At 40.2% G+C, this 21959-nt stretch overlaps 2 protein-coding genes and 1 long non-coding RNA gene across 7 annotated transcripts; 1 reads left to right on the forward strand and 2 right to left on the reverse strand.

Moving 5' to 3' along the window:
- The first annotated feature begins 108 nt into the window (after nt 1-108).
- Nucleotides 109-5340, forward strand: LOC121906156. Of its 2 annotated transcripts, none has more exons than XR_006098555.1 (4): nt 109-266; nt 2935-3024; nt 3883-4023; nt 5031-5340. It is a non-coding gene; the product is annotated as an uncharacterized LOC121906156 (long non-coding RNA). The 2 variants fall into 2 exon arrangements; XR_006098554.1 differs by having other exon boundaries at nt 3883-4007.
- LOC121906155 (cortexin domain-containing 1-like) lies at nt 3580-5004 on the reverse strand. Its single transcript, XM_042424864.1, has 2 exons — nt 4928-5004; nt 3580-4456 (listed from the first exon to the last, which is right to left on the reverse strand). The coding sequence occupies exon 2, from the start codon at nt 4031-4033 to the stop codon at nt 3848-3850; it is 186 nt and encodes a 61-aa protein (XP_042280798.1). The 5' UTR covers nt 4034-4456; nt 4928-5004; the 3' UTR covers nt 3580-3847.
- A 96-nt stretch (nt 5341-5436) lies between the features above and the next one.
- Nucleotides 5437-21513, reverse strand: arnt (aryl hydrocarbon receptor nuclear translocator). 4 transcript variants are annotated; one of them, XM_042423955.1, is made up of 20 exons: nt 21145-21513; nt 20444-20537; nt 20265-20303; nt 20105-20152; nt 19011-19224; nt 18221-18434; nt 17966-18068; nt 17797-17862; nt 17524-17609; nt 17294-17367; nt 16544-16678; nt 16311-16385; nt 15160-15311; nt 14768-14890; nt 14189-14279; nt 10802-10989; nt 8128-8323; nt 7760-7934; nt 7557-7684; nt 5437-7452 (listed from the first exon to the last, which is right to left on the reverse strand). In XM_042423955.1, the coding sequence occupies exons 1-20, from the start codon at nt 21179-21181 to the stop codon at nt 7369-7371; spliced, it is 2322 nt and encodes a 773-aa protein (XP_042279889.1). In that variant the 5' UTR covers nt 21182-21513; the 3' UTR covers nt 5437-7368. The 4 variants fall into 4 exon arrangements, with proteins under 4 accessions (XP_042279889.1, XP_042279888.1, XP_042279891.1 ...); XM_042423954.1 differs by having other exon boundaries at nt 7760-7937; XM_042423957.1 differs by lacking the exon at nt 14768-14890 and having other exon boundaries at nt 21145-21512.
- Nucleotides 21514-21959: the final 446 nt, after the last annotated feature.

Consider the following 21959-nt stretch of genomic DNA (forward strand, 5'->3'; position numbering starts at 1 on the left):
TCTTTCTGTAACCCTAACCAAGTGTTTTTTTCGTGCATAAACCTAACCAGACCTTAATCTCAGCGTTGTCACATCATAAAACATAATTAGTTTGAACAACGTGCACAATGAAGGAACAACTCGTACAAATCTCGCGAGAGTTTCGCAAATCTAGGGTAACCTAGACACGACCCCCAACCTTCTCCAGACTATTAAAAACATTCTCCAAAACTATCCCAACCCTCTCCAGACTATCTCAAACCTCAGCCATTTCATTGGGTGTCCTGGTGAGCGAAATCTCTACATATCATGACACAAGTCCTGCAGCAGTGTTTTTATAGTGAACTCTAAAAAGGTGAAATATTTGTATGGAGTCTGGTGACAATTATTGAAGGATTAATGAAGCTGCATCTGAATAAAAACAAAATCAAAAGAGGACTTTTTTTTCTGTAAATCAGTGAAAACATACTTATACTCTGTAGGCTGAGGGACAACTGAAGGGATGGATAATTTGACAAACTGTGGGTGTAATCTGATTACTAATGATACCTTTTGTACTTTGTGTCAGAATTTATCAGTATGTGACATCATCAGGCACAGGGAAGAGCAGAGATATTTTTTTAAAAAGTTAAAAAAAAGAAAGAAAAATAAACACATCTCATTCCCTCGGTTGTAACTCTCAAAGCACATATATACCCCAAAATATTGCCACAAGCCTCCTCTCTCCAAAAATGCAAATATATTTCCTATAGGAGTTATAGTTTTTGAGATCTAAACCTTAATTGATAGGGATCACACTGTCCGGGTCTCACTGACTGCAATATAAACTGCAGTTGGTCACTCCTGTTTCTTAGAGATAACAGATTCTCTCTTCCTTCAAACACTGGGTACAGATATTATAGATCCTCATCCTCAGCTAATCCTGCTGCCACTAATGATGTACAAATCTCTGGGCTATGAGCTTTACTTTTAGGCAAATCAGTTTCTCCTCAGTAAAATGGGAACTTTTTCTTTACATATCAGGGTTAGTCTGTTTGCTCAGTGGTTTAAACTCTGTTCTCATGGTCATCCTCTCTATGAGATTACAAGGTTGTGGGTTTGATTGCTGCTCCTGGCACGACTGCTCTTCTTAAGGAAATGCAGACACAGAGACGCACAACTGGTTCCAATCAGCCGATTGAGTTTCTCTCTCTCTCTCCCTTTTAGCTGTTAGTACATTCAAACCTTCAGTGGCTTCAGGTTTCATTCACAGTTCAAAACCACTTCAGTCTCTCTCTCATACACACAAACACATACATAGAAAGACACACTACATACTGGCATGCACACACATACACACACACACAAACCCCACTCCTTGACATCTTGTCTCCTCCCTTCAAATTAAGTTGTTTAGAAACAGTGTTGGCTTATTTGAATACACTTCCCAGCATGCATTGCAGTGGTGTGAAAATTGTACAGAAAACCTTTTGTCTGGGACATTTACATGATGAAGGTTACAGTGTGTCTTTTTAAACACGTGTCAGATCAAGATCTCTCTGATCAACATCAAAACAATTCAAACTATGATGAAGATAGATATGCATGTTACTCACTTGCTGCATACTGTTTCATATACCTCTTGTTATGTCACCTGTAGATGGTGCTACCATATTGAAAGAAATTGGTGCCAAAGCAGCATCTTATAGCAGCAACAGCTGTTGGTATCATGACTGGATAGCAACACTAGCAGCTGATACAGAGATCGTTCACTGTTATTCATTTGTTATTTCTATGTGTTTGTATCTCTTTTGTCAAAGTGGTGCGTTTATGTTAACTTATCTTTGTTCAGGTTATTGTCCGTGTGTGTTTTTCTTAAGTACATTGAGAGCCACTATGAGCCAGAGTCAAATTCCTTTTATGCATGAACATACTTGGCCAATAAAGCTGATTCTGATTCTGAAAATTGTTTTATTTGTGGTTTAGCGCATAAAAATTTCACTAAACTCTACAATTCTACATGTGGGACTTAATTAAGATGAACTGTGGAGACATTAATTAATCATTAACAGGGCCTTCTAAACACTTCTTCATATGTTCCAGGATATACTAGTTTCCAGGAGACTGTGTAATCAAACTGATTTACCACTTTGAGAGCACTTTTATTTTCCACAAGCTACCAGAATAACCTAAAGTGAGATATAGCAATAACTTTAATGATTATATTAGTAGCTAAATGGAGCTAATTATGGAGTTTCTGAATAAAACTGGTAGGAATGTTTGACTAAATTATAGATGATTCCTTCCTTCGTTTTATAATTACAGGAGAAAGAATATTTAATTGCCACACATGACATTTAAAGTAACAAAAAGAGACACTAGCAATGATACATTTAACAAAAAATGAGAGTACAAACACTGTTGAGTAACTGGATTTAATAGACTGTGGTGTCACTTTTTCAAAAAACATTTAAGACTTGTAAACAGATAATTCACATCTGACTGATTAAAGCCTGAGAATTAAGTGTTTCAGGCAGTTCTATAACTTTAATTTTAACTTTTTATATTATCCCTGTCCACTAAGTAATAATCACTAATTACTAATAATCCTTTTACTGCCTTTTAGGATTCAGGCTGCACAGAGATCCTGTTTCTTTCTTTACTCTGCTGATTCTGCGTCTGTTGAAACAATCACCAACTGATGAATTACAAACACATGCCGCAAGTGAAAAAGGTTATTTAATTCGCTCAATAACAAGCAACTTGCATGAAAGTTTTTGTAATAGTTCCAAAACATATTGTGGCAGAATTTAGGGGGAAAAGAACAGAACATTTGTTTTGCATTATAGTCCCATCATTGAGAAGTTGGAAACATCTGTGTGCTATTAGTGTTTGAAGGGAGGACATTTTCCTCCGTCTGTATGGTCTGTATCAAGCAGCTTTGCCTACGATTGTAAAAAGTATCTCGGCATGAAGGTTTTCAGGTGACTGGAGCTGGTTTCCTCCTGGAACTGATGTCTTGATGTCTGGATGTTTGTGTCGACTGCCAGCTGAGATGAAGCCAGAGTGAGATACTGTTTGCTATTTCTTGAAAGGTTTGCACAGTTGAAAATATTCATGTAAGGACATGCAGGCATTAATCACAGTAGCAAGGCTGACCTGGGAGGAAACATGAGTGTTTTAGTTTTCGACCAGTTTTTTTTTTAGCTAACTGAGGTCACTTTTACTTTAAATTATTTAAGCACTACAAACTTTAGATGTTTTACAATTTTGTGTCATGTTTTATTTCTATTTTATGTTTTTACTATTATAATCTGGTCCTGTGAGGAACAGTTTCTCATTTTGCCACATGTGTATTCTTAGAATGACAAATAAATATGAATTTGAAATTTAAAAATGTTTGAAAATATTGCAAAATTCATAAAAATACCCACCTAAAATATCCAGTATTTGCTGGTATAAATTGGTGCTGATGTTTCACCACTTTGCTCTATGGGATCGATATGAATAAAGTAACAGCAAACATATATTTTAATACACCACAGCAAACACTTTAGCCATTTAAAACATGCAGAATATATGTACATTTCAAATGGACAACACTAATCATCTACAGTAAGTATATTTGATTTTTTACATGACATACTTACATCATTTGTTGGAAGTTGTTGGGTGTTGTTCAGAAGCTTTTTAAAAAAGTTTTTGTATCAAATTTTAGTAGAAAATATATAAAAGTTAAAATAGTGTCAGAAACAACTCCAGCCTAAAATATTCTGTGGTGTGTGGCAACATTTTTTGTCAGCCCGTCAGTGAAGTTTGAGTAAATGTCATAGCTCGTCTCGGAGGATGAGATGTTTTTCCTTGATAACGTTCATGTGTCTGGTCTCCATCACTCCTCTGATTGCTCCTCCTGGTATGTTGTAGTAGTGACAGAACTGTAAGGGTCCAGAACCATCTGAGCACAGCGCACTATGGTCACCAACAAGAAGAAGCAGAGGAGGAAGAAGAAGAAGAGGGCAAAACCGAGATCCACATCCACATCAAACCTGGTAATGGGAAGCGCCGGTGGGTCCATGTTGACAAAATCCACAAAATCCAAGAAAAGATGTTTATCTACTCCTCAGCCTGTGTTTCACCAGTTTATTTCCCTCTTGATGGTTTATAACACCAAGGTAGTTCCATGAATGCTTGTAATTATTCCAAAAGGTATTTATCCATATATCTTTGGACTCAGAGAATCCATTGTGTTTCTATCTGAACACTTCATCCATTTCTCTGTCTTGGTCTCTTTTTTTTGTCTGCTACCATTGACCCCTACTGTCCTCCTCCCAAAGATAAGGTAGATTGGTGGACACACGTAACCCCATTTGGCACCTGCGTCCTCCATGAATAGTTAATAAGGAGTTTGGTAACGATCAGGCCGTTCCTGAGATTAGAACACCCAGGCATCTCTCTGGTCTCTACAGGAGACAACACTTTAGCAGGAGTCACTGGATTCCTAGTTAGGTATAGACACAACGACAACAAAACAGACAAAAAAAAAAGTTTTTCAAACTCTATAAAGCAAATGTGATGTGCAGATTAAGATGCTGCACCAATCAGTTCACTCTACACATGCATACAAAATTTGGTAAAGTTCCTGTTTTGCGGTTCAGAAGAGTTTTAGTAAATAAGACTAAAGGATGGTCAAGATGCAGGAAGGAAAAAGAAAAGGTTGGGGAAGGGAAAGAGGATAGGATGCCTTAGTGGTAATCCACTTGAGAGGGTTTGGAAACTGATCCTGACCAAAAAAATGCAGATTGCTTGTATTCTGATGCCACTACAGAGACACACACAAGTTAAGAGTAAAGTGACTCTATGCAAAGAACAGTGGATCCGAGTAAAAAGATGACATAAGAGAATAAATGTAGAAGAGAAATAAGCCTATTTTATTTTATGTGTCGAAATTATACCAGAAAACAAGACTTACGGCATAAGACGTCACTCAAGTGCAATCCAAACTGGGCACAGCTGACACAGTAAACCTATCTTAGACCAGTACTAGCATTAATTCCATCCGTTTTCACCCCCAGGCTGTGAAAGAGAGGAGGGACGGACGAAGACGGAAACTGATCCAAAGAGACACACACACACACGCACACACCTCTACGTCTTCACTGATGGACAGAGTGGGGAGAGAAAACAGATACAAGCCAATCAAAGCAGAGTTGGCTTTTGTTTCTTCACCAGTTAAGAACATAAAACTGTTTTGAGGAAATGAAGACATGCATGGATGTAACTGAAAACAGCCATGACTCTTGAATGAGTGTGATCAGTAAAGTGCACTGTCAAAACACCAATTAACAAGACTGACAGCACTGTATATATGACTTTGTGATTAAAGATTAAATTATACTGTGTTGACTGTACCTGCTTTGACCTTCAGTATTATACCTTAATAAGCAACAGTATGTTCATTTAAAAACATGGTCCAACTCCTTCATTTTTGACAATATAACAATTTAATACAAAAACCAAACATTTCTGTCTCTCGTTTAACATTTCATATACATATACAGTATATTTATATATTTGTGTTTCTATGACTGATAAAAGTTCACATCATTGAAAAAACCTGGATACTGAGCAACCAAAGAGGTTTTCAACAATAACAAAGACAACATAGTCACCAACATACCATCCTTTTGGAAATGGAAACTTGACAATTATCAACATGGGTTTACATACACCATAAGTGTGTTACACACAGACAATAGACAATTGCAATAAAAAATGGGTCCAATTTAAACTAATTCCACACATTTAAAATAAAATATTTTGTAGAAGCATCATCTTTCATCCCACGACATTCTTCTATAATACAAACTGATTGTAAAACACAGGTTGTTGGATCGTGTTGGCAAAGACTCAGTCCAAGTCCAAGTGTTTTGTCATAAACAAGAGGACAAAAACTATTTTTGGACATTCTCGCTAGCAGATCATCTTGCTTTTAGCTCTGTTTATTCCATTTTTATCCCGGATACCCTGATCAAACCGTTTAATACAATACCAAATCAGAAAAGGGCAATGGAAAAGTCAAAAGATCAAAAGTTTCAAATAACTATAACACATTACTTGGGAAATAATTCAATTATATCAAGCATTACTACCACGTATCTCCATTTTAAAATAACATTAATCAATGAAAACATTTATGACAACAATAAAGAATGGCTTTAAAAGTACACAATTCCTGCTTGTTAATTATTGCTGTGTGATTTCTTTTTTTTAATATTTATTTTTACAAAAAGGAGTACAAAACTCAACCCATACTTAGTACAGGGTAATGCAGGGCGACAGAAAGAAGAATATCAAGCAAGTCGGAAACCCTACAACTGTTAAAATTGATAATGATACTGCGGTATGCATCCATTTGACATACATACATACACACATGCATACTGTATATATGTACTGTATATGTAGGCAAAAGAAAAATAGATTGAATACATTTTCAAAGGGCACCTGGACAAACAGTTTGTAGCCATTGTGACACTGTGTGTCTGTGCTGTTAAAGTACATCATTCAATGAACTTACATCTTCCTCAGAAGGGAAAAACAAAAGGATTAAATTTATAGGTGAAGCCACCAACGTACACAGAAAACTGTACTCAGTATAAATCTACATAATGTCGAAGCGCTCCATGAAAGCAGTGCTGACATGCAGAGACATGATCTAAAACTGTGAGTGAGGTTAGCACAGACAGTGGTGGTGGTGGTGGTGGTGTGTGTGTGTGTGTGTGTGTGCAACAGCTGAGAATTTAAAACAAAAATCACCAAAGCTGTAAATCCCTGCAATTTCCTGAGAGTTTAAATAAACGATTGGAGTGATTAGTCTACATGCTATAGGGTAAAAACAGCAAAACACACTCTTCATCAATGCCTGAGAAAAACCAGGAATATAAGAGAATAAAAGGCCTTTGTGTTTGTGTGTCTGTGTGAATTCACTTCCTGTATGTTTACCAGAGTGTTTTTGTGCAGTCTATTCAAGTGTGATTGTGCGTTTTTATATATTTATATATAGATATATATATATTTATATATATATATCACATATCTACAACATAGGTTGTTGAGCTTTGGGCAGTGCTAGCTAGAGAATCCTCTTACAATGGCTGGAATATTGTTAAAATAGTCCTCTCTTTTACTCAGTAGCAATTCCTTGATTTTCCTCCCCTTTATATCTGCAGTCAGATATTTCCCTCCGTCTTTAGCTGGCTTGTGGCAGTGCAATTTAAGCCATGCAAAGCAAAGGAAGAGTGCTACTCTCAGGAGCAGGAAAGGGCGAATGAAAAGAGGAGCAGGAGAGCTAAATATGAAGACAGACAGAGTTAAAAGTCAAGAAGACAAAGGGGTAGACCAGCAGAGAGGTCACTCGCTGAACGAAGGGTAGATGGGAATCTCAAAGTCATCGCTGTTGAAGTTGGCGGGCTGGTCCAGCATAGACAACACATCCTGAATCAGATAAGAGACACAAAGAGATGGGAGATTTATTTAAAGTGACAGAGAGAGGCAGGAAAGAAAAGCGTCTAGGAGAGAATGGGCTTTGAATCACTCACAGGGAACATGTCTTGCTGGTTGCCTTGAGCGTGAGGATGCTGTTCTGCGTTATTCTGCTGGCCTTGCCACTGAGGCCACACTGCCTCTGCTGCTCGAGACGGGAACTGTGCCGCAGACTGAGAGCCATCTGAGATAAAAGCACAGAGGGTTGAGAGGATGTTCCAGGATAACACAGATTCACACAAATAAGCACACGACCTACCATAACCATTGGTGTTTAGACTGGCACGCGCATTAATGGGCGGGTAGTTTGCACCGTTGTTCGGGGTTGGAGCAGCACCTGTGGGCATCTGGCCAAAAGAGGTGGAAGAGCCGCCTCCAAATCCTCCCACGGAAGCAAACGGTGGAGACATGGTCTTTGCTGCCTGAGGAGCCACCTGCTGTTTAGAAAAGGAAGAGTAAGTCCATTTACTGACTGATAGTTACGTAGAGTTGATGGTTAAATATGTGAATGTGATCAATTTAAAATGGCAAACAAATAAAGTTAGATGCATAAAAGCATCATATAAAAAGAACCTTATTTAAAAAAATACAGATAAAAACAAAATGAATCCTGTTGTGCGAGTTTACCTGGTTATTAAATTGTGGTCTAGCTCCTGGTACAGCTCCGGGCCCAGGCCATCCTCCTGCTGGTCCTCCATGGAGGGGGCTGCCAGTGCTGGCAGGGGTAACAGACTGTGGGGCTCCGTTCTGACGAGACATCTGAGCCAGCATCTGTCCCGCTGAGTGGGTTGGCTGTGCCATCTGCGGAGCCATGTTGACTGGCCTGCAGCAGAGAGCAAAGGGAGTGAGAGCTGTGTTACCTGGAAGTCATCTACTGGCAGATAATACTAATAAAATCTGACGGATTCCATGATCAAATATGGTAAGAACCAGGAGCGCCAGATTCATTTCAGAAGCGTGGGGGCCAAACCGTGTGTGTGTGTGTGTGTGTGTGCATGCGTGCATATTAAGGCCTTTTCATACTTTCCGCATTCAGCTGTGGACTTGCACGCGGACCACAGGCGCGTGCACAGTTCCATTCATACTTTTCAGAGGTCTGTGGACACAGACGCATTCCACATGTGCGCACTAGTAAACAGGATTGCAGCGTGATAACTTTGCAGAGTTGTGAGGATTACAAACCGCTGTGCAATGTTTTTCTGATCAGCCTTTAAACGCAATAATCTGTTACTCCAACTGGACTTGCTGGATCGTATTTCATTGTCTCACCGACACTTTAAACAAAACACACCCACACCAACACAGCCCCTTACTGTTGTACATAGGACTGTTTTTAGCAAGGGCGAAGTCCAAGTGCGTATGGAGTTTTAGGCTTATCTTTGACTTTGAGCTACTTAAAATAAAAATGTCCTGACAGCTCTGATGGAGCTCAGGATTCATCCATAACAGCTGCTTTATTACAAACAATCCCACCGTATAAACTTGAATCTGTGTGGAACAGCTGACCTCTTCATATACAGTCAATGGCCAGATCCTGACCGATCCAGTGTTAATGAAGTTACTGCAGCTGTGCCACGTGTATAAAAGCACACATCACTCTCTCAATTTAAAGACGCACTTTTCGTTTCTGCTGCTGTGTGATGCTGCAGGTATTTAATAAAGTCAAAGGAAAGAATGTGACTCACAGCCAGCTGTGGGCAACAAACAAAACGTCAGTACTGCTGTTTCTACAACATCAGTGACACCCGAATGACATTATATAAGATTCAGACATTAATCTAATACATCTCAGACCTGCCTGAGTCACATTAATAGCTGTAGCCTATTCTGACGGACATCTCAGTAGATTGTTATAGATGCAAAATACTAGAGAAGTAAAACAAGCAAAATACATGGAAGGTGGTTAGTGATTGTGTGTGCGCCTCTCTGCTAATTAAAGACATGCAATTTGAGGTTATTGTGCTCTCTGCAGTTTTCATAATGGACCAAAATGTGGAGAACAGCCTGAAACACTGGAAACCGCTCCACTCACTGTAAACAGTTACTTTACTGCCTGTATGCGTCTGGTTATGTGCAGCACCATATTTCTCCCCCTCCCCCTGTCGCTCCATGTTAAGTTCCACTCTGTTACATTAAAATACCAGATCTGAGGAGCAGAAATAAGCGCAGCTCGGCTGAAACCATTTGAGGCTGGAGCAGTGGCAGCCCACAGGACCTACAGGACGGATCCAAAGCTTTGGCACTGCGCTCACAGCTGCTGTGTTTACTGTTGCTGTTGACATGAACACGAGCAAGACGCAGCAAGTTTTCTGTGATTCACAGAGAACCTGCTGCGTCTTTTTATCGGAAGTGTTGCAATATACGGGCATTTGAGGGAATACATTGATTCGCGACTTAAAAAGAATGTGGGAGGAGGGTAAAGTCTTCTTCCAGCGCCACTGATAGGAACCCGGTTGAAACAAAATGGAAAATACTACTAATGCGAAAAAGAACAAGCAGCAAATAGGAAATGGTGTTTTCAGTCACCATAATGATTAAAGCTACTTTAAACATACAGTACAAACTTTACGGAATACATTTCGAAGGGACCCACTGCAGTTACTTAAAGCACATGTGGGAAACCGTTGTTCCCGTGAGTAGATGTTGCACATAAACTAACAGCATACAGAGAAAAAAAGAAAAAAAAAGGGAGTGGCCCTGTTAGCTTTGATCCGATAGGCAAAACCTTCAGACATGCAAACCAGTTGGCAGGTTACATAAATGCGTCAGTTTATAAAGCTCTCACTACAGCGAGGAGTCATACAGTTTACAGTAGATTTTAATCCCTTTATCTCCAGATCTCAACTTAAGTACATTACAGACTGTGGAAAACCACTGTTATCCAGAATTAACATAACCTAATTAAAACACATCTTAAGATAACAGGATAAGCTACAAGCACTGATGAACACTTATTTCTGCTCTGTGTCATGTTGTTTCTGTAAAACATGACTAAACATGACTAAAATGTTACTGAAACTGAACCTAACTGCCTGAAAAGGCTACAAGAGACAACAAATGTATTTCCATGTATTTTATTAGTGTAATAAGCACTTTGAATTACTTCCACTCTACAAATTTTGCTATATAAATAAAAATTTGATCGATAAACAGGACTATCTAGAAGTCTAGTAGCTTCACATCACTCATTTAATGATGACCTCACAATGATTAAGGTTTACTTGATAAATTCATTAGATGAAGTAATGCATAGAGGTTTAAGATCAAATGCACACATATGTATACACATAAGACTTCCTACCTGTATGTGTCATTGGAGCGACCAGCGTTGAAGTTGTTGGCTTGAGGGTAGATCTGGGTGGGGGGAGTGGAGGTGGAGGGCATGCCCTTGGTCTGATCTGGGCCTTGGAAAAGGGAGGGGTAGAGCTCTGGCTTCTCAAGGCTCTTGCTGTGGTCCGGTCCTGCCGCTGTCACTGGCTGCACTGGCATCTGAGGACCATGAAAAGTTATCAGGCAGGGCCAACACTTCCAAAAATTCTTCAAAACTGTTTAAGTGGTGAGAGGATTGTACTGACTCCAATCGTCATCATCTGAAAAATACAACTATTCTTTAAGGGTTCAGCGCACTTAAATTTGGTGTGTTTGTGTACCAAGGCTTTCAAACTGTTGTCAAATATGAGATCGCAATCAAACATCTGTATAGTTGCTACAATATAATGTGTTGATTTACACACATACAGTAGTAGATGGTGGAGGCTGCGATCATGGTAGGAGAAGATAAGATTTCCAAGATACCCAAGTAGTAAACAAACATCAAGAAGAACCAAAAAAGCAACCAATCTCAATATTGTACATGAAAATGTGTCAAGGGGCGGAGAACCAGACAGGGCAAAAATGTTATGTTCAACTGACCCCCTGCACACACTGCACCAATTTCAAGTCTCGAGCTAATATGATTAATCAATTAGTCAACAAAAGATTAATAGACAACTATTTTGATACTCATTTTTTTAAACAAAAATGCCAAAAGTTCACTGCTTCTAGTCTCTAAAATGTAAATATTTGCTTGTTTTCTTATCTTTCCATCATAGTAAACTGAGTATGTTTGGGTTCAAGACTTAGTTCAGTTTGTTGGACAAAACAAGACACCTGAAGTCATCACGTTGGACTTTTTTCCACTATTTGGAGATTACATAGACCAAACTTTTAATTGATTAATTGAAATAATAATCAGCAGCTGCAGCCTTAGTTATGTCAATTCTGTTTATATAGCCTAAAATATTTGTCTCTGAGGGCTTTACAATCTGTACCAGTGTTTCCTCTGTAATTGCAGGGGCCTGGTACTCCCTCCAGGCCAAAAAAATATTTTTTTAATGCCAAAAATAAGCCCTGAAGTTAGCGACAACGCGTTAGCCTAACCTGACCAGGCTCACTTAACCTTTAAGGTTAGGGTTAAGTTTGTTTTATGATCCTTGCACACCAGTATATACCGATATATATCCAGACTTGATGAGGAAAAATGTTCTCACCCCCTGCATTCTGTAAACACACCATCAGTAGCTGATTGGACGGGACCGTGTGCAATGCATTCTGGTTGTTGTAGGATTCCTCCCTAAGAGTGATATGGGCAATCTACAGCCTTTCTTCTAAGTTTTCACTAGTCATAGGGCACCAATTTCAAGAATAATTGCACATTTCTACTACATAGGTGACCTACTTTTAAGAAATCATCATTTACACGGTAGAAGTGACATTTTTTTCGGGAATCCTGCGGGTCACAGGATTCCTGTGAAATTCCTGAAAGATGGGAATCAATTTCACTATTTATCACGTGACTGGGACAGAACAGGAAAAAAAGTCGATAGGAGCAGAGCCAGACAGGAGTATTAACAACAGGTCAGTTTTTTAAGATATAGATGTATAGATAGATATGTAGAGTTCTAATATGAATAAAAATCATTTTCTTTATTTTGAACATAATGCTAGTTTTTCTGTTCTCTCCTTTTATTCTCTCCTGTCTGCTCTGGCAGACTAGATGCTGACATTTTTTTCGGGTATCCTGTGGGTCACAGGATTCCAGTGTGATTCCTGCGAAACAGGAAGGGACAGTATTTTCGTGGGAGTGAGATAGGACAGTAGTGAAAATCAACTCCTGTGTCACCCTCTCATTCACAGCAGTGAATTCCCCTTTAATACCTCCATGGAATATATACATATATTTACTGGATTAATTAGTGGTATGTATCCCCTACAGTGATTGTTTATCTTTCACTTCTGATTCACTTTTCATTCCTGGCACGAGGGACAATGTAACTAATCTGACAGTTTAGTGAATCCATTAATTTTCAGTCTAAGTATTGTTTGTGGTATCTAAGCTTTTTCTGATTTGAAAAAGGCTAACTCTTGTCTTCACTCCTTATCTTTTAGTGTCTTTAGTTTGCAACACAATTGCACACCTACACACGTCAGGTTAAAGGAATAAGTGTGGTAACTGAAGAGTTTTCAGGCAGAGAGGAAGTTGTGATACAGAAACTCTTTCTTGCGGCCAAAGTATCAACATCCTGCTACTGTTTTCCATAAGAAGAGCTGGGGGCGTACTCATACGGTTTCCAGCGCCAAGAGTTGCTCATAGTGATGAAATTCTAAGAAAATTCTTTGAATTGTGACGTCTTCTACGAATTTCCCCTCAGAGTTAAGACTAGATCCTGTTAAAGATAAAAGTTATTCACAAAGCATCTTAGCCCTTCAGAGAGCTCCTAAGGTGAAAAACGGTTAAGAGTAGGGAGGAGGACTTTTAAGAGGCTTAAGAGTTTCTTAAGCAGAGGAGAAGATCGCGGAAAGACAAAGAGGAAGGAGAAATACTCTCCAAGCGCTGAATGACAGTGAGTTAATGAAACGCTACAGATGAGATCTTGCAGGGATAATGTTTGTGGTTGATCTCATTAAACACTCACATCTCCCACACAACACGAGAACGCTATAATACCAAAAATGAAAGTGATCAAAACATTAAGATATTTGGCAACTGGAAAAATTTGGAATTTGCTGGCAGCTGAAAAAAAAGAAGATTTACATGTCAACCAACGCTGCTACTTATAGACTGACAAGCAACCACAGTACTAAAATTACTAGCATGGAAAATAAATGTAAGAAAATAAATATACTAACTACCACCTGTGAAAAGGCTACTGCACAAGTAGGCCTGTGATTACAAACATTTCATAAGCTACTGTTAAAAGTATGGCTCACAATTTATTCAACAGAAATCTTCATTGCATAAAATAGTATTTATAATTACACCATGTCTTAATAGAGACTAAATTCTATGATTAGTCGTACAGATTTCGCTGTCAACTCTATGTTCATTATCATTAAGAGTGCATTTTTCTTTCATTTTTGGATCAACCAACCGCAACTTATGAAAGAATGAGTCATACATGCAATGGGGTCAACCACACCTCCTCACTACGATAGAGTCAGAGTTGCTCTGAGAATTTTCCTGACTAGGACTTCTTGCTATAATTTTTTAGGCTAAGTTAGGAGCTCTCAATAGTTTTCTCAGAATGTTTGTGAATACGGTCCCTGATCATTTGCAACAGAAAGAGACCCAAGTGAAACAGGACAGAGTCTATGGTTCAATCAAACTGAACCGGTACATTCATGTGCCCACACATGTGCATGTCCTCACCTGTGAGAGGGTGATTGGTCCTGCCTCGTACAGAGAAGAGTCTCGTGCTCCACCTCCATCCAGCTCCGCCTGCTGCTGCTGCTGCAGCTGCCTAGAAAAGGAAGAGAAGCGAGAGAGTGTTGATTGGAAGTAGGTTTAAAATAGCCTCATTTCCATTTCCATGCCCTCCACTGTTGAGTGAGAAATCCCAAACACCTGCTGACAAAATAGTATTCAACCCGCCACCGATCACCATGGCAACATAAAAGAGGAATGAGGACAAAAGAGGAAGGGTGTGAAACGCTTCAGCTGAGAGTCTGTTATAGGAATACATACTGTATATACCACTAACATGCTACACCACCTGGGCTGTGTGTTAAAAGTATGCATATTTACAACCAACCATAAGAGACCAACAATTAGACATGCTTCTTAGAAGACAACTGCACTATTATTCTAACACTACAGGGAAAAAAAGAAGAAAGTAAGAAATAAAACAAGAGGACTGTAGCTTGCTGGAAACAGTAGTAGTCTCCCATGAAGAAGCAGCCCCCGTTCTCCCATGCAGGGGGAGGATAGTCAGGTCAGGCCTGGTCTCACCTGGTGGCCACCTGCCCCGGGCTGAGCACCACAGGAGGGCCGTTTGGGCTGCCCTGACCCAGGGAGGGGGGCAGCGACCCCCCTGGGGAGGAGATGGGGGTGAGGGGATCCTGAGTTGAGTTTCTACTGCCCCACAATCAGAGATGGATGCAGAGGAGAGGTGATCAGGGAGACAGTAATCAGTTGTGTTTTTTTGTTTTTTTTTAAAAAGGGGTTGTGGTGAGGGTGTGAGAGGAACTTGATGGTGGTGGGTGAGCATTCAGACAGAGAGATCTTTCACAACAGCCACATTTCAAAACGTCAATGGTTTCATTATGTGCTGTATTTGATTGTGTAATCGTGTTACATAATCACCAGTATTGGTAAAAATCAGTCTTGAATGTGTGACTCACTTGACATTGACATTGGTACAGATGATATACTCGATCTCCTCTGAAAACGGGTTCTGGAAGGTGAAGGAGCTGGTTCTCATCCAGATCCATTCTCGTGATTTGGAGCGGAACCGGAACATCACAGACAGAACCTGGCCCTTCAGCTTCACCACCTGCCGACACAAGGCCCACATGCTCAGCAGTAATACTAATGTGCTCTCATAATCTATGAGAAATATGTTTATATGAACACAGGCTGACAACTGACAGAACATCTCCGTACAGCATAAAACTTAGCTTGCAAGGCAGCTTGATTTGCGAGATCAAGACATCACGCGAGAATCCATGTTATCAGGCTTCAAGTTTTGCGCTTGTGTCCGAACCACCGGCGGTTTGGACCAATCAGTGTCCTATGCGGATTTTTGCACGATCATGAATGTGATCTCACGACTTCAGCTGCCTCGCAAGGTAAGACGGTGACATCCAATCACCTGCCGAATATTTTTTGAAAATGCCTGCCGTTTTCCAAACAGTTTCCCAGTGTGACTTCTCAGATGGTTCTGTGTAACAAACCATCTGGCGTGTCAGGTTAGCATAAAACGGCTTTCAGCAGGTGTCCCGACTCCTTGCAAGACACAGAAACATGTTTGTTTTCTTTTTCCACTGCAGCACAACTAAACTATTTCAGTAATAGTTACGGCCAATGAGCCATTATTGGATGTTTACATTTTTCAAAATTAAAGACCAAAATGTAATTTTCTACCTTTCTTTATTTTCTGCTGTACCAAAAACATACCAAACCGTGACCCCATGATCAAGGTACATACCAAACTGAATTTTGTGTACCATTACACCCTTAATATTATAGAATAATACAGCCTGCCACTTATTGTAAAATAAACAGTAGAATAAAGCATCATCAAGGCTGACAACATTCTCTTTTCTTTCATTTCAGTGCACTACTGTCACAGTAAAACTTTCCCATGCTGTCATACATATGCACACATGTAAAAAGTTGATATGAAACCTGGTCGTGTATATATAGAATGGCCCCAAGAAACCATCTTCCCCAGGAGAAATATAGATGGGAAAATTAGGTTTATCTAATCCACAGAGATAAACAGAAGTGAAAATTAGTCTTCAAACAGCTGCATACATTCGGACAGCCCTACCTGCTGGAAGCTGTCTCTCAGTAAGCCTTGGTCTTCTGGGTGAGCGAGCTCTAGAATATTCTTCCCCAATAATTCCTGTAACACACAGCAGATAATACAACCTCCTTTAGCTTGTAAGACATTAACACCAACTTCTGGCACAAAGCCTGTTAGAGGACGCTGTCTGGTCAGCATTAATGTGTCCGATGTGTCTGGCAGCTGGCCCTGACATCTCCACCAGCTGTGAGGTTTACCTGGGGCTGGTAGCCGACAGCAGCCATGCAGCGGTGGTCGACAAAGGTGAACATGCCCTGGCAGTTATGGCGTGAGATGAACTCCACTGGAACACTGATACTGTTCATGTCTGTGTCACCTGGGCAACAAGTCACCTGAAGAGAAAATATAAAGACAAAACCCTATTTTTGGCAAAAATACAATACTCTGCAAAAGAAATACACAGTCTATCAACATGATTTTTAATGGGTCAAACAAACAAAAAACTTCTTTACAGTTTTACAGATTCTTTACAGTCACACTGCATATTTTCAAATGTTACTTTTTCAACTTAATATGGTTATATTTATGGCAGCACACTTTGTAAAAGTCATGAATATTATCAATGTTTTACAACCAACAGGCAAAAATGATTTCAAAACACAATGTAACAGTGCAAACAACGGACGTAATCTACTTCAGATAAGACTGTGGAGTGCAACCATAAAATACTGTATTGTGGTAGATATACACTTTCAACAGAATACATGTCTCCACTGTCACCAGTAAAGGTGGATTGTTGATATATGACTCAACAATTGTGAAGAATTTGCAAGTAAAGTGAAATGATCCATACCAAACGTTACATTGTCATATTTAACTTTTTCTCCCTTGTATCAATTTCATAGTGCTCAATAAAGAACTTGGATGATGAAATGATTTGTCATTCTTTGGTGCGTCAGAGCAAAATACAGATGTGGACACCTCTACACACAAAACATCTGTCATACCTGTAATCTCCCAATGGCAACTAGACAGTAGCGACTCTGAGTGTTGTCTGCTTCATGATCCGTTAACGATACTCCTATAATACAAACACGCAAAAACTATGTCAGCATGGGCCACAGAGTATAACTTGTGAAAATGGAATTAAGAAATTTAGCATCCTACACAGGTCCTAGCCATATTATGAAACAAAGTGTGTCAATGTTCTTGAAATAAACAAAATTATTAGTTTTACCTGCAGGGGGCCAGGACTTTATGTATCCTGTACAGTGAACCACTACGTACTGGGGTTCTCCTTCCTTTGCTGTACCCAAACCATTCCTAAGGTGAAGGAGAAATGGTAAAATACACCATAAAAATCAGCCATGTTATGGATGCAATGACCAAATTACATACGTCTTATTGCTGCTGGGCTACTCCAGTCGCAATAAGACATCTTCTAGGCAGTAATCTGTCTACATTACAACAAACGTGAAAAATGTAAGAAGAACTTAATGGTTTTAGTTACCTGTTTCTATTCCTAAGGAAGTTCAGTCTGTTCATCGACAACGGTTCCACCGGACATGTGCCACACCTGCAAACATAACCAGGCCATCACATGAACAGTTTATGCATCCAGGTACACATATCAATAAACGTAAATAATGAACTGGACAGTTAACTACACAAAGTCGCACCTCATTCTGCAGATGAAAGAACGACGAGCTCCCATAGTCATTCTGGCTGAGGACTGCTGGCTTTCCTTCTTCACTGTTCCTGTCTTCAAATCCAACATCCTCCCTTTATAGGTCAACAAGAGATGGAGTTGAATCAGTCATGGGTGTACAAAGGTGCACATGTGACAACATTTTTTCATATTTACAAAGTGGACACACCTTTATACGTTAACAGGTAATTAATATACAAACCCAATTTGTGCATATGATTTGTACCTGTGTTGTTATTCTCAGCTGTAGAGAGCTGCTCCCTCAGTTTTTCTGTGTCATCTGGGTGGAGCTGATCGTAAAGGGAGGAGCCGAGCCATTCAGACTGTGACTGGTTGAGGACAGGTGTCAGAGAGTCGGAGACGTAAACAATGCGGCCGGTCTCACATGACACCACGAACAGGAAGCCATCAGCTGCCTCCAGGATGAGGTGCTTCAGCTCCTGCAGACAGATAACATCAAAGTCAGGCTAAGCAGAGAGGATAAGAGGTCTGTCATGGAACGTGAATCTCAAAAGTCATTTTTCCTTTTTTGCCATTTCCCCCCCTTTTCTCCAAAGTTAGAATACCTGATTCTTTATGCTCCTTGGTCTTTGTAACTGCTAACTACACTGTAGTGGCTCACTTACAGCCAATGCATGTTCACAAATTTTGTTTTTGAACAATCTACCGGCTGATTGTGGATCTAGAAGAAAGGGTAGCAGTTGTGTGGAGAAAGAACGTCTTGACATACAAAGCTAGATTACACCATAAATAGTGAAAGAAAATAGCGACTGACCCTTAGCTACTTAAGTGTCAAAAATAAAAAGGTGATACTTTCGCTCTTTCACTTGATTTCTACTAAGCACAGATAAGTATTGTGTTACCTTCACAGCGACTGTGAGGCCTAGATACTGAACATGTCTTACTAGAGTTGGTGTGAATTCTAGACAGTCAGATTTGATGGCAAAAAAAAAAAAAAAAAAAAAATTAACACGTGAGCCTCTCTCATTTTATAGACTTTTCTCCGTTGCTCATACCTGGTCAGTGAGAAACGAAGGCTTGTATGACCCATCTGCATTGGTGTTTCCACTCCCCCTCAGAGACTTCATGTGGGACACAGCCATTCGTAGAATGGTTAGTTTGTCCGGTTTCCGTGCTAGTGCGCTGCATGTGGGCACCATGTCTGACAATTCTGTGATGTAGGCAGTCATCTTGTTCCGCCTCCGCCTCTCAATCTCACTGTGGTTCTCCCTGAAGTGAGGGAGCGAGGGAGGGAAGCAGAGGTGGAGAGGATAGGAGGGATCGAGATGGGGGAAAAAGACGGGCAGGTGGACAACATGGAGTAGAGTTTAGAGTTAATGTTGCAATGTAAGTATGCCAATCGGGAAGAAGAGGTGGGAATGACAGAGGGTGAGAGAAATAATGGACGCACAAAACAATAACTTGTAGTCAATGATCTGTCAAAATGATAGTGAAAAAGCAAGAGAATCTGGTCTTTCAAGGCCAGTCGGAGTGACAAAAGAGAGCAAGTGCAGAAAGAGAAAGACCCTTCAGATAACCTGAGAGGGGGGAGAAAAAAGAGACAGAGAGGACAGTTGCTCAAGAGGAAGGGATTACCAAAGTCAAGTCTCCGACTCACACACGGCATAGCGGTTAGTGACACATAACACAGTGGTGGGTTGAGAGAGACAACCGGCTGCCTTGGTCAAAGAAGCATAACATTCTCACAGGCACCAAAACAGACGCATAGAGCGGTGAAATATACCGGTAATTTTGTGCGGGTCAAAATGACAATGTGCTGGGGTCCCAGCAGGACAGGATAGTATTTGATCAGTGCATTCAATATTGATATGAATACAAGCAGGAGAGGGAGCCTTCCACAGTGGTACAAGGCCATACCTGGCTAGTTTTTCCTTATCTGCAAAACTTTGATCTTCTTCCAAAAACCTGGAAATGAAACCAACCCACTAAAACACAGACCCAAAAAATCACTACCGAAATAAAAAAAAGGAGTGTAAAGGGGAAAAAAAAAACTTTGAAAGGAGAGGGAGAGCAGCATAGGCTAACCGTTGCATCAACGATATTGCTCCCCTACACATGTTTCTCTTAATTCATCCATTCATCCTCCTACCTGGCAAAGCGCTCTTTGTCATTGGAGCCTCCTGTTTCATCGTCACACCTGAGGAAACACAAGACAACACATGGCTCGTTATCTCAGCAGCACTGACAATTCAAAACACTTGATATCGCACCTTATATTGCTTTATGAAACAGCTTGTGGCTAATGTTACCTGAACAACTTGCTTCCTTCATCATCATCGAAATCTGGCCTGCAATATAAAGAAGAGAAACACATGAGTACCTTCACACGATAACTCTCCTATGGTCAAAACAAAACTACACCAGTCAGCAAACACAAAACAACATACGACATATTAGCACGAAATTCATCAACCACACACACACTTACGCTGCTCGTCTTTTGTTGGTCCCTTTTGGTGCGACGGCCCCGCCACTTGCTTGGGTCCCACTCGCCCCCATACCCAGGTTTGGGTCTGGCAACTCTATTTATAACAGAGAGAGACAGAGACGTAATGTAGCGGTGGTGACAGGTGATTTCCTACAGCAAAAAGAAACTAAACAACAGTCAACAGACACCAAATCTGCGGTAACGCACACGGCAGACGTTAGTTTCACTTCAGACCCCACGTTATAAGCCTGTAGCTAGATGTTAATTATAAATAAAGTATTCTTTATTTGACTTTGAAGGATGTATAGATCAGACAAGCACGACACTGAGCTAACATTCAAAAAACTGCAAGCATAACAGAAACAAATAAAGCGAGCCAGTCAACCGCAACTTGGCAGTCAGCTAACTTCAATTTAATTTCTTACCAAAACGTCATTTTAGCAAGCAAAAAAATATTACAAAAGAGCTGCCTAACTTATTAACCAGGCTGATTTAGCCTCTGTGAGCTGGCTACCACTTATGCAACCAGTTAGCCCTGCTGTGGCATTAGCTGCGCTGCTAAGCTAAGTTAGCTGCTGCTGTCACGCTATCTTTAGGAAAGTGTCCGCTTTAACTTCACGACAGAAAACGCTCACAAAATGTCGTCAGCTGCATAGTGCTATGCGAGAACATTATCGCTGTGACTTTTTGAGGTACTTTACCTGCGTTTGAAGATGACATGTCCGTCTGGAATAACATAAACAAACTACTTCGGCTGCGGGAAAAAAAATATCCTCGAACCCCCTCCCCCTTGCTAGCTAGCTAGATGCTAACCAGCTCCCTGACAATTTCCTCGCGTATGCGCCTTTACTTCGCGTAATAAAAGCCCAACTCCATGACCAGTACTACTCCAGAGCGACCAGAGGGTTTAAAAACAGTCAGAAATAACGGGTTATCTTCTTCAGAGCCCCCCCTTTTCCTGTTTTCTCCCGGTTTAAACCCCCCTTTCTGTTTAAGATGGCGTTTCAGGTTAGCAGAGCTCAGGCTGTCTACAGTGTTTTCATGCTATTGGACATCAAGTCAGATACAAATGACGTGAAATGTTGGGAAATCCATGTTTTGCTCCGCCCAGCCAGCAGAGGGTCAGCAGGTTTGAACAGTTAAAGGACGGGTTCACAATTTTTCAAGGCTGTCCTAAAACAGCAGTCAGGTGCCCAAAATGAACATTGAAATAGATTTTTCTTGCCATTATCATTCCTTGTGTTCATATTGGCCATTAGATGATCCCTTCATAATGTATTTACAATATAAATGATGGAGACCAAAATCCACAAGCCTCTTTTTGTGCAAAAATGTATTTATAGGTTTATGCATTAGTCATCCAAATGAGTCAAATCAATTAGATACCTTTCAATGTTACGGTCTTTTTAGTGCCAAAGTCCCTCTTTTTGTTACTAAACTTCCACCGCAGCTCAACAGGGAAACACAAAGAGGGAATATGATGCTAAAAAGACTATTAATGTGGATCAAGTATATC

This window comes from Thunnus maccoyii, chromosome 10 (genome assembly GCF_910596095.1).
Source record: "Thunnus maccoyii chromosome 10, fThuMac1.1, whole genome shotgun sequence".
NCBI classification, from domain to species: Eukaryota; Metazoa; Chordata; class Actinopteri; order Scombriformes; family Scombridae; genus Thunnus; species Thunnus maccoyii.